An 18836-nucleotide genomic window follows, 5' to 3' on the forward strand; every position below is an offset into this window, starting at 1 on the left:
AAGACCTCTAAACTGTCTCTGCTATGAACTCTCGCTGACACCCCTTAACTCCCACCATCGTGGCTTTTGTCATCTATTTAGTCACCCTTAGCCTCCAGCTATCCCTCTTGTTTTCCCTCCCACAGCCGCCTTCGCTCTGATATTAGCATTGTTTTTTAAAAAATATTTCCAATACCTTCCAATTCAGATGAAATGAGGTCGACCAGAAACGCTACTTTTTCCCCCCTCCGTGTGTCTCTCTCCGCCGATACTGCCTGAACCACTGAGTGCAAATTTGTTCAGAGGTTTTTAACTTCAGATTCCTAGCAATGTTTTGATTTTGTTTTGTTTTGCTACGAGCAACAAATAAGACTTTTAAAAAAAACTCTCGCATGTGCATAAAATAAGACTTTAAAATATTCTAGGATATGCACACAAAAGAAGTTGGATGACTTATGTATTAAGGGTATTGGAACATTACAACGAGCCCTGGATGAAAGAGAAGGATTTCAGGAGAATCCCAATACCTCATCCCTTTTATTCATTCTTGCGACAGATCTCCACTCAGGGATGGCAGCCGGATATTGAGATTCTCTTCGGAAATGTGGGCTCTACAGACATTAATCATCGTTCTGCTAATCTGTGTCAATGGAACACTGAGCAAGAGAGCGGTGCTATCTTTAAAACATCTCCTTATTTGAATGATTTACGTATGAGGCTGGAATTGTTGGGGATTCGGTGCCTTTTGTGGGGGAAGGACCGTAATGAAAGAGCTCAGGAAATCTCCTGCTGTCGGGGCATTGGGGATGAAATGGAAACATCGGATCGCTTGTTTTGGAGTCTTTGGGAGGAGGGGGGGGGGCGTTATTTGTAATGTGGAGTGACGCATGTAGGCAGCGGGCTGACGCACAGGAGTGGATTTGAGTCCAGCCCTCTGAAAGCTGTCAGCGAGAGAGAGAGAGAGACAACAGTTTCCAGCACCAAGCCCTCTCCAACAGCCGCAGCACAGCAACAGCGTCTCGCTGCGCTCTCCAAGGTGCTGAAAGCGACGGCCGGTTCACCCGCAGCCTCAGAGTGCTGGAGAGCTCCCGGCAAAGGACGTCGAGATCAGCACCTTCTTCCTTCCCCCGCGGCTCCTGGCCCACTCTCTCTCCAACAATGACTTCCAAATATGCAGCGTTGGCACTCTCTCTCCAAGCGCTCGCACTGCTGTCATCCCAGATCCAGGCATTCCCTACACCTGCAGGACTGAAAGGTAGGTCCAATGCAAGCAAAAAAGACACATTCCTGATGCACCCGGGTGTGTACTTGGACCATCTCATATCTTAAAACGACCGCAGTTGAGTTCAATTTGGTCTCCCAGTTAAATATTCTTTCCTGCAGCTATATTTGTGTCAGATACTGATCCTGTTGAAATGGGGTTGCTATTGGATGGGGTAAGGGGTGGGGTTGCTATTATTTCCAATTTGTCCGATTTTATCACAATAAATGTACAGACTGCTCCACCCAATGTTGAGGTGTGGGCTGCAGTTACTAGAATCTGTTTCGGGATCTCTGCAACTACTTCGGAAGGATTTCAACCGCGGCCTCCAGGATTGTTAAGAAACATTAACGGGGCTTTTTCCCGAGGTGAGGTTGGAAATATCCCCCCCCCCCCCGCCCCCACATTATGAAAGAAGTTAAATAAAGGGGTTGGGATTCGCAATTAGCATTGCACTGCAACTTCAGCATTGGACGTGGACTGGGGCCACTGGTACATGAATGGATGGAACAAAGACTTCTCAAATCCTGACCTGAAAATAGTTGCTTTTTTTAAACGATTAAACGGTCCCATGTCAAGCAATGCTGCTAATCTGTGTGCCTTCATCAATAATGCTGTTACAGTACAATCCAGTAGCCTGCAATAAAGCTATCCGCCACACTTGCTGGTGAGGCAGACTGGAACTTGCTGAGAAAAATAATCATTGTCAAACAATTGGTAGAAATTGGCTGAAATCAGATTTTTAAGTGTCAGCGTTCCAGATGTTCCTGGTGTCAATAAATGTTGCTCATTTGATAATCAGTCTGGAAGGTGTTTGGAGAGCTCATATATATATATATATATATAAAGAGGCATTTGCTTTCTCTCAACCACAGATAAAATCATTGCTTCTTCCATTTATTTCAGACAAAGCTGAATACAATCGGGAATTGTCAGCGGAAAAACCGGTAGAGGAACAGGTCAGTGATTTTAACGTTGTAACACATTGCTTCAAGAAACAAACCCCGATATGTGAGTTCATATTTTCACCAAGATAGTCTTTATCGTTTCATTGAACGTGTTCGCAACCTGATCATTAGCGACTCTGTTCCCTTTTCAAATCGGATTTAAAATGAGTGTATTGCAAGGTTTAGTCCAATTCAAACCTCGTCCTTTTGGGGGTATTGGTGGGTAAAAGGCATAAGGGTATCAGTGAATCTGAGTCTGAATCTCTCCAAGTGGATTTGGAGCAACTTACCCAGAAGGTAATGTTAATATTCACTTTTGAAATGTTATTTTTCTGTCTCCCTCCAGATTGCTGAAGCCGGGCGGAGTAGTCAGTCAACACAAACAGGTTAATATTGTTTTTTATACAGATCTTGCACGGGGTTGACAGACAGAAGTAAGCCGTTCGCTCCAAAAACCTAAAATGGATAGCACAAGTCCATTACAAATACGCCTCATCCTGCCCCTACATCTTTGCAAATTCTTCAGTCTTACGCTTCTCGGCCTTTTGGCTAAGATCAAGTGTAGTATCGACATGCTGTGCTTGGTTGAAGTCATGAGGTTGCATTTTAGCTTCAGTTGAAGCAATGTTTTAAAGCGGCATCTCGGCCTTTTGGCTAAGATGCAAATGAGATCAAGCCTTGGAGGAAGAGCTATTCCTACTCCAATCAGCTTAGATCATGTAGATCAAGCCCAAGACAGGAGGTGAGAGCCCTGTCTTGTCAGCTTGGATCGGGAATGTCTCAACTTGTTGAGACTCTGAATTGGACTTGATTTGATTGAATTGGAATAAAAATACACCCGCTATCACATCCTTTCATCCTCCGGCCCTTCCCCTTCACCGGAATAAAAGCAAAATACTGGAAATCTCAAATAGAAACAGAGAATGCTGGAAAAATACTGGAAATCTCAAATAGAAACAGAGAATGCTGGATAAACTCAGCGGGTCTGGCAGCGTCTGTGGAAAGAGAAACAGAGTTAACATTTGGAATCCATAGAACTTCTATAATTTTGTGTTTTTCTCTCTTCTGCCTGTTGAGTTTATCCAGCATTCTCTGTTTTGACTTCACCAGTTTAAACTCAATTCGTCTGACACCCCTCTACATTTCTACTCTTTTATTGCATCTTTTTTTTAAAAAACCATCTCAGAAACACATCTTTCCAACCAAACCCCACTAATCCCACCCTCCATGCTTCAGTTTCTTCCCTAGTGCCAAACAATGGAACATTGAAGGCGCTATATAAATTCAGGACACTGCTATGCTTGTAGCTGTGTTGATTACATGACTCTTGTGTCACAGGCGGCTGCTCCCTTGGCTATTTCCCACATTTTGCCCACCATATCCATTTGTTACCCTTCCAGAGAACAGAGCCTTGCAACTGAATGATTCGGCTGCAGATGATTTCCTTCTGCTCAAGTCCTTGGCTGAGAAAGAAAGGAGTCAGAAGAGAGACCAGGCCACAGGAAACACCCTGGGTGCATCCTCACCTCCCTCCGGCCACACCGATTCAACCAAAAGCAGAAGACTAGCGGAGGACTATGGCGATTCCACCAAAAATGCAATGGATTACAAAGATGAAGGTCTTGCTATTTTATGAATTTTCTTTTTGCCTTCCTTCCACTTGTGTAGAACACACTTGGTGCCACCGTGCCACTATGGGTGGCCCGGTGGCACAATGGTTAGCACTGCTACCTCACAGCGCCAGCAACCCGGGTTCGATTCCCGGCTTGGGTCACTGTCTGTGCCGAGTCTGCATGTTCTCCCCGTGTCTGCGTGGATTTCTTCTGGGTGCTCTGGTTTCCTCCCACAGTCCGAAAGATGTGCTGGTTAGATGCATTGGCCATTCTAAATTCTCCCTCAGTGTACCCAAACAGGTGCTGAAGTGTGGCGACTAGAGGATTTTCACAGTAACTTTATTGCAGTGTTAATGTAAGCCTGCTTGTGACACTAATAAATAAACTTTAAATAAACTAAATAAATTGGTTCCACACAAATCTGACCCAACTCTTATGAGCAATGCATTTGAATTGTCATGGATTCATCATTATTATTGCATGAATTCTAAAGCAAACTCAAAACCTTAAAACATTATTATGACCCAATGATGTTTATCCTTGCAGATGACCCCGACGGTCTTCACCAACTGGACGGGACACCTTTAACAGCTGAAGACATTGTCCAGAAGATCGCCAACAGGATTTATGAAGAAAACGATAGAGGGGTTTTTGATAGAATCGTCTCTAAGCTCCTAAACCTGGGACTGGTAGGTGCCTGAAGCTACAATTCTAAACATGTTTTCTGTTATCAAACAAGAAAACACATTTTATCATCTACTCATCATACAGGCAGTGGACAAGAGCTGGATAATGGAATAATAAAATAGAATAATCTTACATCCACTCGGGTGAATGACTCAATGCCATTCTTCTAGATCACTGGGGCTCCATATGTGCCCCGAGGATATGGACAAATAATTGCAAGAGAATCATAATTCACATAAAAATTGAGAATACATGAGGCATTCTTTGAAGACAAATGTCGTGGCCATACATCTAAAACCTTAAAAGAGATGTTATTTAATTAACAGCTGAATTTCATGGGCTGCAGGTTAGGAAAGACCAAAGGATATAGGAGCAGAATTAGGCCATTCAGCCCATCGAGTCTGCTCTGTCATTCAATCATGGCTGATCTGTTTCTCAACCCCATTCTCCCGCCTTTTCCCTGTAACCTTTGATCCCCTTACCAATCAAGAATCTATCTATCTCTGTGTTAAATACACTCAATGAGCTAGCCTCCACACAGCCTTCTGTGACAATGAATTCCAAAGATTCACCACCGTCTGACTGAAGAAATTCCTCCTCATCTCGGTTCTAAAGGTTCGTCCCTTTACTCTGATGCTGTGCCCTCAGATCCTAGTCTCTCCTAATGAAAACATCTTCCCCACATCCACTCTATCCAGTCCTTTCAGTATTCTGTTAAGTTTCAATGAGATCCCCCGTCATCCTTCTAAGCTGCATTGAGTATAGACCCAGAGTGCTCAGACGCTCATCATACATCAAGTCTTTCAAAATGGTGGGTCGCTTCATTCATAGAATGAAGACAGATTACATTGTTATTCTAAAAGCAAAATACCATGGATGCAAGAAATCTAAAATTTTTTTTAAAAGTGCTGAAGAAAGTTCTTTAAAGAAAAGTCATTTTGCCCTGGAAAGATTAACTCCTGCTGAGTTTTTCCAGCATTTTCTGTTTCTATTCTACATTTTTATCAAGTGGAAACTCCCAGCAGTACAAGATAGATGTAATTACTTGAGGGCAGGATAGGGAGGGTAGAGAGATTAATGTCAACCTAAAGGAGATGGAATTAAATTTCCCAGACAGAAGCTGCACATCACTTGCATTTCTAGAGAAAGAATGCTTCTTTATTATTTGCAAGTTAGGGTTTTTGTGTGGCTCTTTCCCCCTGCATAAACATTAGAACTAAGAAAAGTGTAGAGGTAAACAGTGTCTACACATACGGATATAAAAATGGAAGTTCCAATGGTAAGAGAGGAAAAAGAATTCTGTTCTTTTGCATTTCTATTTCTCTCTGACGTTTCTCCTGATTTCTGGGTCCTCCTGGTGAGATTGTTCAGTTACCTTTCTTCCTCCTCTAGTGGAATGCCTTTGTCTTTATATTTACTGGAGTTTTGCCATTTCAATTGCTGTCATTTCTTCCTGTTGATCTGTCCCATTTGCTTGTTCTTTCACCTTATTCTAAAAGTTGCAACTGGTATTTTCTTGACTTTGTTTTCAGGCAGAGTTCTATTAAATACCAGAAACACTACAAACATGGATTTTATGTCATCTGCAATGTATAATAATAGTTTGAATTGTAACCTAGTTTAGTACAGATTTTAAGGGATGTCTTCCACCATACTGTAACTTTATGTGAACCCCTCAATTTAACTGGAACTCCTTAACTTACTTCCTCTCTCCCCCAGCTGGTCAATATTTCTTCCTATGTAGCACTGAATTATGTCAACCAGGAAAGTCCAAAATTCACTTGCTGCTCTCTGGGTAAATAGGAGCAGGAAGATTACTCATGATTCCCCATTATGATCACTATCCGAGAAAATGTGAATGTTGGGAGAGAATGGTTAGGATGACATGGTGGTTAGCACTCCTGCCTCACTGCGCCAGGGACCCAGGTTCAATTCCGGCCTCGGGTGACTGTCTGAGTGGAGTTTGCATGTTCTCCCCATGTCTGCATGCGTTGCCTCCAGGTGCTCCGGTTTCCTCCCACAGTCCAAAGATGTGTGGGTTGGGTGGATTGGCCATGCTAAATTACCCCTTAGTGTCCCAAAATGTGTAGGCTAGATGGATTAGCCATGTAAATGTACGGGGATAGGGCAGGGTGGTGGGCCTGGGTAAGATACTCTGTCAGAGAGTCGGTGCAGACTCAATGGGCTGAATGGCCCCTTCTGCACCGTAGAGATTCTATGATTCTAAGAGCATCAGGCTTCAATGATATGTCCTTTATGGTCAAATAACTGTTCAAATCTTAACTAACCCTCCAGATGAAGAAAGATCATTTGACTAGAGTATTAGAGGATGCCAATTGGCTCTGGAGCTGTACAACAGGAACCAGTATTTTATTTTTGGGGGTGAGAGCAGCGTAGTTAGACAAAAAGAGAAAATGAAACATTATTGATATACTCACTACTTATTTATGCTGATTATAATGTCAATATGTTCTTGTTCCAGATAACAGAAAGTCAGGCTTACAATCTGGAGGATGAGGTAGCAGCTGCTCTGCAACAACTTATTGCCAATGAAGCTAGTAAGAATGAAGTGGAGGCTGGAAATATTGATTACCCGAGTATGAAGGTGGACGATGATGTGAATGAAAGAGAAGAGGAGAGAATGGCAAGTTCATAAAAGCAAATTATGAATTTACTTCCCTCATCAGTAAATAGCTCCAATATCAATTATTCTTGTTTTGCAGAAAGTTTAATTGCTTTGGCCTGAGTGGAGTGTATTCTCCATCAAGAGGGTTATATTTACCTTCAACCCAGACTGAACAGGTTCGATCGATCATTATGTAGTCAGATAAGACTAACATGTGAACAAAGGAAGTTTGGCTGACTGTTCCTTCAGCATACGCTGCCACTCAATCATAGCACAGCTGATCTGATCTTTGACTCAACTCCAAATTGCTGCCTGTTCCCTCTAACCCTTGACTCCCATTGTAGTTCAAAAATCTATCTCAGCCTTGAGTATATTCAGTGAGCACAGTAAGAGTTTTAACAACACCAGGTTAAAGTCCAACAGGTTTATTTGGTAGCAAATGCCATTAGCTTTCGGAGTCCTGCTCCTTCGTCAGATGGAGTGGGTATCTTCTCACAAACAAGGCACACAGAGACTCTTTAACCTGTGCCTAATGTTCCCTCCACTCACATTGTCTGTATCTTTAAGACTTGATTAGCTGTAAGGATTCGCATTCTAATCAGTATTCTGTAACTTGAGTTTGTGTCTCTGTGTGCCTTGTTTGTGAGCAGATTTCCACTCCATCTGACGAAGGAGCAGGACTCTGAAAGCTAATGGCATTTGCTACCAAATAAACCTGTTGGACTTTAATCTGGTGTTGTTAAAACTCTTACTGTGCTTACCCCAGTCCAACGCTGGCATCTCCACATCATATATTCAGTGACCCAGAGTGCACAGCAGAAAATTCCAAAGATTCTTGAGCCTCCGAGAAAAGAAATTCCTCCTAATCTCCCTTTTAAATGGTTCTGAAATTAAGCTGCCAAAAGTATGGATTCCCCCATAAGGTGTAACACCCTTTCAGCATCTCACCTCTCAATCCCCTTCAGAATCTTGCATGTTTCAATAAGATCACCTTTCATTCCTCTAAACTCCAATGAGTATAGGCCCAACCAGCTTCATTTTTCCTCCTAAGACAATCCCTTCATCTAAAAGCTGCTCTCTTTGGAGGGGTATTGACCAGTCATAGAAATAATAGAATCCCTACAGTGCAGAGTTTTCTTGTTAGTCCCTAACTAACATCACCAAAGCAGATTTTGTTTTTATTATTCATTCATGGGACGTGGCGTCCTTGGCTGGGCCAGCATTTATTGCCCATCTCTAAATGTCTTTGAGCTGAGTGGTTTGCTAGGCATTTCAGAGGGCAGTTAAGAGTCAACCACATTGCTGTGGTTCTGGTGGCACATGTCGGCCAGACCAGGTAAGGATGGCAGATTTGGTTTCCTAAAGGACATTAGTGAATCAGATGGGTTTTATGATAATTGACAGTGGCTTCATGGTCATCATTAGACTTTTTAAAATGCCTTCTAGATTTTATTGAATTCAAATTTCACCACCTGCTGTGGTGGGATTCAAACCCAGGTTCCCGGAGCAATGACCCTGGATTACTAGGCCAGTGACAATACCACTACACCGCCATCTTCCCCCTTTTCTGCCAATTTATGCCGCTTCTCCAAAGATGCGGGTTAGGTTGATTGGCCGTGCTAAATTGCCCCTTGGTGTCATGGAATTAGAAGGGTAAATACATGGGATTACGGGATAGGGCCTGGGTGGGATTATAGTTAGTGCAGACTCGATGGGCCAAATGGTCTTCTTCTGCACTGGAGGGATTCGATGATTCTGGGATCTTGATATGTGAAAATTGTCTTCCAAATTTCCCTTCAACAATGACCACATTGCAGAAACAAAATGCTTATTATTCATAATAATTTAATTGTGACATAATCCTGGACGGAGTGTAGGGTAACGAAGTTTGCAGACGACACAAAGATAAGTGGAAAAGTGAATCGTGTGGAGGACGGAGAAGATCTGCAGAGAGATTTGGACAGGCTGAGTGAGTGGGCGAGGATATGGCAAATGGAGTATAACGTTGAGAAATGCGAGGTTATACACTTTGGAGGAAATAATAACAAATGGGATTATTATCTCAATGGAAACAAATTAAAACATGCTACCGTGCAAAGGGACCTGGGGGTCCTTGTGCATGAGACGCAAAAGCCCAGTCTGCAGGTACAACAGGTGATCAAGAAGGCAAATGGGATGTTGGCCTATATTGCGAGGGGGATAGAATATAAAAGCAGGGATGTCTTGATGCACCTGTACAGGGCATTGGTGAGGCCGCAGCTGGAATACTGTGTGCAGTATTGGTCCCCTTATATGAGGAAGGATATATTGGCATTGGAGGGAGTGCAGAGAAGGTTCACCAGGTTGATACCGGAGATGAGGGGTTTGGATTATGAGGAGAGGCTGAGGAGATTGGGTTTGTACTCGTTGGAGTTTAGAAGGATGAGGGGGGATCTTATGGAGACTTATAAGATAATGCGGGGGCTGGATAGGGTGGAGGCGGAGAGATTCTTTCCACTTAGTAAGGAAGATAAAACTAGAGGACACAGCCTCAAAATAAAGCGGGGTCGGTTTAAGACAGAGTTGAGGAGGAACTTCTTCTCCCAGAGGGTGGTGAATCTCTGGAATTCTCTGCCCACTGAGGTGGTGGGGGCTACCTCGCTGAATATGTTTAAAGCGCGGATGGATGGATTCCTGATCGGTAAGGGAATTAAGGGTTATGGGGATCAGGCGGGTAAGTGGTACTGATCCACGTCAGATCAGCCATGATCTTATTGAATGGCGGGGCAGGCTCGAGGGGCTAGATGGCCTACTCCTGCTCCTAGTTCTTATTATGTCCTATTTCTTATATCCTGACGTTGGGGGATATGCTATTTCAATGTGAGTTCTTTGTTTTCTTAACTTGTGCGCATTAAAGTTCAGTTCAGCTATATTGTGACAGACAGGCATACTGCAGCACCAACATACTGCATCACGGGAGCAAAAGGACAAGGATTCATGATATCACCACCAATAGAACTCCTTCTCTAAGCCAAATGACTGCAGCTAGCCGGTGAGCGGAGACAAGTGCCTCCTCGTAGAGGTGGAGAGAATGTTGATGCATGACTCATTCTTGTGACATACCTTCAGGTGAAAAGATTTCAGAACTTGTTACATGTCTAAATGGGAACACTTTCAATGTAGGACAAAAATGCATCCAGCAAGGAAAAAAAATACACGTGCAATGCCCTTGTTTTATTTAAAAAATAAGACATTAATTATAGCATGACCTGCATTATATTTATATTTACCATGTTGCCAACACCATTCAAAGAACTACGGACATTGCATTACCTTCCATCTGCAGTCCCCATAAGGCAAGAGTTACGCTGTCATATCTTAAAAGAGAAAAGGAAACTGAAAATATACTACACTTGTTTATGCTTTCCAGGCCAGACTACAGTTCAAGACAGAGAATGAATGGTTGTTGTTTTCAGGATTTTACTAATTCACTTTTTAAACTAACAGCCAAGAGCTAGTCTTCGTTCTTCCTTCCTTCAGTCCTCAGCCTTTCTAAACAGAAAATCATCATTACTGATGGCTTATCTGGGTCAACGTCAAGAATTCATTTCAATGGGAAACGCTGACATGAACTAAAATGCCACCATTTCATTATATGATCACCAATTAATACAACTCTCGTATATGTTAACTTAAGGAAGAAAGGAAGCAACCATCTCCTCAAAACTATATTTTTGGGTGTTATGTAGTCCCCTTCGCAAATATCTACCTCTCAGGCAGGGACTTGGGAAGAACAAATTAAATCAGCCAATGTAAATTCCCAACCCAACACAGAATGTGTTGGCCACAAAAAATCTATTTCATTCAATCTTGATAGCTCCAGCTGTCCCACCATCCACAGCCTTTTGGCGGATGGTGTTACAAATGTCTTATCACCCTTTATGTGCAAAACATGTTTGAAGTTTAAAATTAACTTATTGGTGTCACAAGTAGACTTACATTAACACTGCAATAAAGTGGGTGGCACAGTCATTAGCACTGCTGCCTCACAGCTCCAGGGACCTGGGTTCAATTCCCGGCTTGGGTCACTGTCTGTGTGGAGTTTGCACGTTCTCCCCGTGTCTCGCGTGGGTTTCCTCCCGGTGCTCCGGTTTGCTCCCACAGTTCAAAGACGTACGGGTTAGGTAAATTGGCCGTGCTAAATTGTCCCTTAGTGTACCGGGATGCATAGATTAGAGGGATTAGCAGAGTAAATATGCGGGGTTACGGGGATAGGGCCTCGGTGGGGTTGTGGTCGGTGCAGACTCAATGGGCCGAATGGCCTCCTTCTGCACTGTAAGGATTCTATAAGTTACTGTGAAAATCCTCGAGTTGCCACACTCTGGTGCCTGTTCGGGTACACAGAGAGAGAATTTAGCATGGCCAATGCTCCCAACCAGCACGCCTTTCAGACTGTGGGAGGAAACCCATGCAGACACGAGGAGAACGTGCAGATTCTGCACAGACAAGCCGGGAATCGAACCCGGATCCCTGGCCTGTGAGGCTGCAGTGCTAACCACTGTGCCACCGTGCCACTGTGCTGCACATGTTTCTTGATTTCGCTCCTGAATGGCCGGGCTCAACTGAGCAGACGCTTATGAGAATATGTGTAATTTTTCATTGTCTCGCTTTCCACAGAAAATTAGAAAGCCCAATAAGAATGCAGATGACCTTGTGAAAGAGGAGAACGATGGTACTCTGGGTAACAATTGGATCTCAACCAATAGCATGAATCAAAGAAGTAGTGCTTCTGCCACTGACGATCTGGATGACCTGCAGTATTTCCCAAACTTCTACAACCTGCTGAAGAGTTTGAACACAGGTAATCAAGACATTGGGAGAGATTTTGGGATAGAAATATCAGTGAGGTTAACAGCGCTCACCCTTATGTGTAAATCAGACAGCAACACCCAGTGATACATATGTACAGTTCAATGGCTAAATCGGGAAGTTGCCGTCCAAGGTGTAAAGGTAAAGTCGCCATTGTCCCAGATGACCAAACGCTGCTCTCCTCTTTGAGCGGGGAGGGCTGACCGGTGGTGATTTAATCTGAAGATCACCACATCTCAGGCGAGCGGCAAGGTTGAGAAGGCGGGGCCTTCACAAATAACCTCAGCCGGTACGAGAATTGAACCCATGCGGTTGGCATCACTCTGCACAACTAACCAGCTATCCGGCCTACCAATCACTACTCCTCCAAAAACTGTGTGAGAATGATATCTTACCAGAAATTCATTATTGAAATACATAGAGCGACACGATGTTGCTGTACTTTCCCGTTATATACACACTAAATTCGCCAGAAAACATTACAAATTGTTAATTCCAGTGTAATGTTTTTTTTAGTTTTTCATTGTGTTGAAGTTTAATTTACAACATTGTGTTAATTAGTCTTATGAGATGTGCTCTTGCATATTTCTACAATAATTTGATTTTAAACTCGTGATGTGAAAAAGACTTTCAGAGAAGAATGTCCATTTATGACATATTTAAAACAAAACTCCTTCTGCATATACAAATTTTGGTGGCATTCTAAGTCTTAAATACTGTCAAAATCCTGCTATTGAAAATTAACCTTTAGAAGTGTGGGGTCTCATTCCCTCAGATTTTAATTATTGTTGGAGATTTTAAAATGTTTTTTCTTCAATTTTTCTTTCTTTTCTCTTTCTTAGTCAAATCTTTCTTTTGCTTTCTGTATCTGATGTAACACTGAAACATTACAACTGCCACCCCAGTTCACACCTTGTGCTGTTTATTAACAATTCTTCAACCTCACTTGGTTAAGCAGATGTACAGTTGCTTGGTCTGTTCAGACAGATCCCGCATTGCCCCGAGAAGTGCTGTACGTCTGTCTGCTGTCTGACAGGAACACCCAGTGCAAGAATCCATAAATCTATGGGAAAGGGCAAGAGGGAATGCTGGCTAGCGCCATTCCTTCACTGCCATCTACAAATTCTGGCCCATTAGTTTAATCTCAGAACTCAGATTGTTACTTTAATTATTAATGCCATCTGATATTAATATCAGATTATAGTGTTGCAATTGTAAAACTAGGTTTCCATAAGTGGCGGTGATAGTCAGCCTAGATGAGGGGAACAGTAGCATTTAATCCAGGAATTAGTGAATTCATCCTTTGCAGCAAGGACGTTCTGACAGCTGTCAATATGGTCATCTGAAAATGGCTGGGTGAGTTTGGCTACACGTTACGAATGAGTTTTAGTAGCAAGAAATTGTAAGTAATATATCGTTTTGTGAACCAATATCCTACATCATATTATTTATAATGTGGAGATGCCGGCGTTGGACTGAGTTGAGAAGATGAGAGGTCACACAACACCAGCTTCTAGTCCAACAGGTTTATTTCACATCACAAGCTTTCGGAGCTCTGCTCCTTCGTCAGGTGAATGGTCCGAAAGCTTGTGATTGTCCTTTAGGGAAGGAAATCTGCTGTCCTAACCTGGTCTGGCCTACATGTGACTACAGAGCCACAGCGATGTGGTTGAGTCTCAACTGCCGTCAGGCAATTAGGGATGGGCAATAAATGCTGGACAGCCAGCGACGCCCAAGTCCCACGAATGAATAAAAAAATCCGGAATTAAAAGTCTAAGGATGACCATGAAATTATTATTGATTGTTATAAATATCCAGAGCAATGTGGTTGACTCTTAAATGCGTTCTTCAAGGTAATTAGAGATGGGCAATAAATGCTGGCACGTATTTGTTGGACTATAACCTGGTGTCGTGTCGCCTCTCATATTATTTATAGGGACACTATTCATGTCATTCAATCACTGAAAAATAATATGCAGAACAAGAGTCAACAATTAATTCACTTCAATCAGACCATCCCTGTACTGTTCAAAATATTGAGATGTGCATTTTCAATGAACATCATTATGTTCATTGGTTTGTTGAAAACAAGTGTTGTATACATGTATTACGCAGCGCATCTAATAATCTCTTGTTAACACAGAGCAAGATGCAAAGGAGAAAGAAACATTAATAACTATAATGAAGACTTTAATCGATTTTGTGAAGATGATGGTGAAATATGGAACTATAACACCTGAAGAAGGTGTTTCATACTTGGGTAAGAATAAATTTAATACATAAACTACATTACTACAATAAGGGGGAGGCGATAACGTATTGCTATTGTCACTAGACCAATGACTCAGAGTAACACTCCAGGGATCTGGGTTCGAATCCCACCATAGCAGATGCTGAAATTTGAATATCTGAAATTAAGAATCTACTGATGGCTATGAAACCATTGTCAGGAAAACCTATCTGGTTCACTAATGTCCTTTAAGGAAGGAAATCTGCCGTCCTTACCTGGTCTGGCCTACGTGTGACTCCAGAGCCATAGCAATGTGGTTGATTCCCAACTGGCCTCAGGCAATTAGGGGTGGGCAATAAATGCTGGCCCAGCCAGCGACACCCATGTCCCCCGAATGAATTTTTAAAAGTCTAAGGATGACCATGAAATTATTATTGATTGTTATAAAGACCCATCAGGTTAACCAACATCTTTCCTTTCGGGAAGAAAATCTGCCATCCTTACCTGGTCTGGACTACATGTGACTCAGGTCCCACAGCAATGTGGTTGACTCTTAAATGCCCCCTTCAAGGGTAATTAGAGATGGGCAATAAATGCTGGCGCTGCCAGTGACTTCCTGGGCAGAATTTTCCCAACCCGTTTGCCACAGGAATCATAATGGGGGGACACAGACCATGCAAAGGTCCATTGACCTGGGGCGGGGATTTCCAGTCTTGGGGTGAGCGTGGGCAGAAAATCCCAGCCCCTCATTCCATGAATGAATTTTTAAAAAACTTCTACATGGGCCTAATGATCAAATATGTAATGGAACATTACCTGTTAATGTGAAAGCTGTAATGTTGCATTTTCATCTATGGCTGGTTTCAAACTCTGCAATGATCATATTAATCTGATGGGTTCTTGTTCAATTGCTTTTGAAGGTCAGGTAGAAGTTTCAGACAGTTTCCACTTTAACATTTTTACTTCTCTCTGGAGATTAAATTGACAGTGTTAATTGTGTACAGCCTGTTTAAAGGAGTAGACTGAATGGACTGAAAGATCCTTTCTCATTTCATGATGCATGTTCCTAAACTTAGACTGTGGGGTTTACGTCCAGCTGGTATTTTGATAAGCGATGCTACAACTCCATTGTAGTGGATGCTGTCAAAGTCCTAAATTTAGAAAACTGGATACCATTTCTCAAAATAGCCTCAATCATACATGGATGTCCTCTTTCTTACATCAGCATTCTAGAAGTACACCTTAAAATATTTCAAGCAGAGAGTTCAATTATATTTCTAAACTAAATTATGTAAGCCAATAGGACAATTCAGAGAAGAGATATGAATAACATCTGCAGGAAAAGAGTGGTCAAGAGTGGAAATGAGTGGGGGCGGGACAGTGGCACAGTGGTTAGCACTGCTGCCTCACAGCACCAGGGACCCAGGTTCAATTCCAGCCTTGGGTGACTGTGTGGAGTTTGCATGTTCTCCTCATGTCTGAATGGGTTTCCTTCGGGTGCTCTGGGTTCCAGCCCACACTCCAAAGGTGTGCAGGTTGGGTTGATTGGCCATGCTACATTATCCCTTAGTGTCCTAAGATATATAGGTTAGTGGGATTTGCAGTGTAAATACATGGGGTTACAGGGTTAGCTTGGGTATGAGTTGGTGCAGACCTGGTGGGCCAAATGGCCTCCCTCTGCAGTATAGGGATTCCATGATTTTAACACTTGTAATGGTTGGCAAGAGTAGGATAGCAGAGAGCAAAACCTGAGATTCACTCAGGATACAGTAGATAACATGATGGGCAGAATTTTCCCGTCTTGAGGCAAGATGTCTGTTGACTTCGGGCAGGATTTTCCGGCCTTGGGGCAAGCACGGCCGGAAAATCCCACCCAATGAGTGGGCATGTAAGTTTTTTTTATGGATTATCAGGTTAAAATGGGCAGAATGGCCTCCCTTATTTCTGCTTAGTTTAACTCATCCTAAAATCTTCTAAATAAGAGTTATCAGAACTTTTTCATGATGCATTTAAGTTTGTATTGCAAACTGTACAAAGGGCAGCTCAAATTGTACTGTAAACAGAAGGCAAGACAAATCAGCAGGGCACCAATGACTGATTTAACCGCTGAGGGATTTTAAGAGGAACTATTAAGGGAGGTAAAGAGAGAGACAAAGAAGAATTTTATTTCCAGACGGCGGTGAGTCTTTAGCGCTCTCAATCCTGGAAAACAGTGACTGCAGAGTCATTAAATATTTTTAGGTAAGTGAATATTTTTAAGATAGACCCTTAACTAGCAAGGGGGTCAAAATTAATTGGGCGTAGGCAGATCGTGGAGTTGAGACCACAGTCAGACCAGCCATGATCTTATTGAATGGCGGAGCAGGCAGGAGGGGCCAAGTGGCTTACTCCTGCCCCTAATTTGTTTGTTCGTACACACGTTCGTATGACAGTTTTGGAGCCCGGTAAAAACTAAGTGTAACAACCAAAGCAGTAAGGTTTCAATTTCATGCCATGGGGAGGGAGCTTGAGTCTATATGTTTGCAGCTTTGGAAGGAGCAACAAAGGCCAAGCTCTCCGGGACACTCAATCATAGCAAAACTGATAAAAAAACAGAGAAATAAAACTGTTGCAATCAAGAGAAATAGATTGGGGACAAAAGGTGAGAGAGGGATTGTCCATCAGATGGCAAAATGTTTCTTGGTTGTATGAGGGAAATGTCAGAAAAGCATTCTCAGGTACAAGATCAGTGCTCACGTCTTGAGCACACTTTAATTTAAGATAGAATTAAGAGTGGTTGAGAGTAAAAGAAACAGTTTGCATAAAAGCATCTTGGAAATGGAAGAGAACTGAGAAATGAAGTTTGACGAAATAATAAAGCCAAGAATGCTTGATAGAAACAAATACTCAACACCAAGTCTTCAGAGGTGAAGGGCTGCTGGGCATATTTGTAAGAAACATGAATGAAGCACGTCTGAAAAATTGGAAGAACTATAATTTCTTTTTCCGCCTTCACAAAGAAAATATGAAATTATAGTGATTGAGGACTTGGGGGGTGTCCAGGCTGGAGGCATGTTTCTGAAGCATTGTGATGAATGTCGACCGAAATGGTTTGTTAAGAGGATAGAATTGGATGATTGGCTGCCACGGTCATTGACATGAGAAAGGAACAAAATGTGAGTGAGGACAGAGCCCAGGGAATGGAATAAAAAGTCAGAGAATGAGGCATCAAATACAGCACAGATTCAGCAATTTGAGATGTAATTAGATATAAATGAACAGAGTTCTGGTTTAATAGTGTGTCATTTGAGGTGCTAAATGTACAGGATAATGATGGATACTTCATCATGATATTAATGATAGAGTTCTTGACATATATAATACAAGTAAGAGTGACAGTGCAAGAGCTACGCTAAAAAAAATTAAACCAAGAATTTCAGTCCAACATGATGTCAGCAATAAAAGCTGCTTTAAAAATCTTGGGAAACAAGTGCATACACAGAACGTTAGTCTGAACAACTATGCTACACTTGGTAACTTTTCAGTTTTCACTCTCAAGAATTAATAGGCGGCATGGTGGCACAACGGTTAGCCGCCTATTAGACGATAAGTTGAGTGAGTGGGCAAATATGTAACAGTGCCAGGGACCTGGGTTTGATTTCCAACTTGGATTCACTGACTTTGTGGAGTTTGCACGTTCTCTCCGTGTCTGCGTGGGTTTCCTCCCACAGTCCGAAAGATGGGCTGATTAGGTGCATTGGCCATGCTAAATTCTTCCTCAGTGTACCCAAACAGGCGCCTGAGTGTGGCAACTAGGGGATTTTCACAGTAATTTAATTGCAATGTAAGCCTTCTTGTGACTAATAAATAAACTTTAACTTTTAATCATTCTAGTGTGAATAAATTTACTTCACTACATTTTTGCAATGATTTTATATCAAACTCAGTTAGTGTGCAAAAATCAAAGCACATCGGATTGGGAGTAATATATTGGCATGGACTGAAAATTGGGTAGCAGAGCGGAAACAGAGAGTAGGAATAAATGGGTCTTTTTTGAAGTGACAGGCAGTGACTAGTGGACTCCCACAGGGATCAGTGCTTGGGCCCCAGCTATTCACAATATTCATCAATGATTTGGAGTAGGGAACCAAAAGTATTATTTCCAAGTTTTCTGATGACACAGAAATTGATGGGAAGGTGAGTGGTGAGGAGGATGTTCTGAGGTTTCATGGTGATTTAGATAAGTTGAGCGAGTGGGCAATTATGTAGCAGACGCAAAATAATGTGGATAAATGTGAAGTTATCCACTTCGGGTGAAGAAACAGAATGGCAGAGTATTATGTAATGATAGATTGGGAAATGTTGACGTACAAAGGGACCTGTGTGTTCTTGTACACCAGTCACTGGAAGCATGCATGCAGGTACAGCAAGCAGTTAGGAAGGCAAATGGTACATGAGCCTTCATTACAAAAGGATTTCTTCAACTGAACAGGGCCTTGGTGAGACCACACGTGGAGTATTGTGTGCAGTTTTGGTCTCCTTATCTAATAAAGGATATACCTGCCATAGTGGGAGTGCAGTAAAGGCTAATCAGACTGGTTCCTGGGATGGCAGGATTGTGGCGTGAGGGGAGATTGGGTTGACTGGGTCTGTGTTCACTGGAAAT

General features: G+C 42.4%; 1 protein-coding gene across 1 annotated transcript in view; it reads left to right on the plus strand.

The window, feature by feature from the left end:
• Window positions 1-891: 891 nt before the first annotated feature.
• The window catches only part of scg3 (secretogranin III), a 34575-nt gene continuing 16630 nt past the window's right edge, over window positions 892-18836 (plus strand). Inside the window, exons 1-8 of the mRNA XM_078241353.1 lie at window positions 892-1234; window positions 2147-2199; window positions 2534-2573; window positions 3588-3806; window positions 4347-4489; window positions 6970-7131; window positions 11770-11953; window positions 14105-14221. Coding sequence (XP_078097479.1) covers window positions 1138-1234; window positions 2147-2199; window positions 2534-2573; window positions 3588-3806; window positions 4347-4489; window positions 6970-7131; window positions 11770-11953; window positions 14105-14221 — 1015 coding nt within the window. The 5' untranslated portion in view covers window positions 892-1137. The remainder of the gene's footprint in view (window positions 1235-2146; window positions 2200-2533; window positions 2574-3587; window positions 3807-4346; window positions 4490-6969; window positions 7132-11769; window positions 11954-14104; window positions 14222-18836) is intronic.

This window comes from Mustelus asterias, chromosome 24 (genome assembly GCF_964213995.1).
Source record: "Mustelus asterias chromosome 24, sMusAst1.hap1.1, whole genome shotgun sequence".
In the NCBI taxonomy this organism is placed as follows: domain Eukaryota; kingdom Metazoa; phylum Chordata; class Chondrichthyes; order Carcharhiniformes; family Triakidae; genus Mustelus; species Mustelus asterias.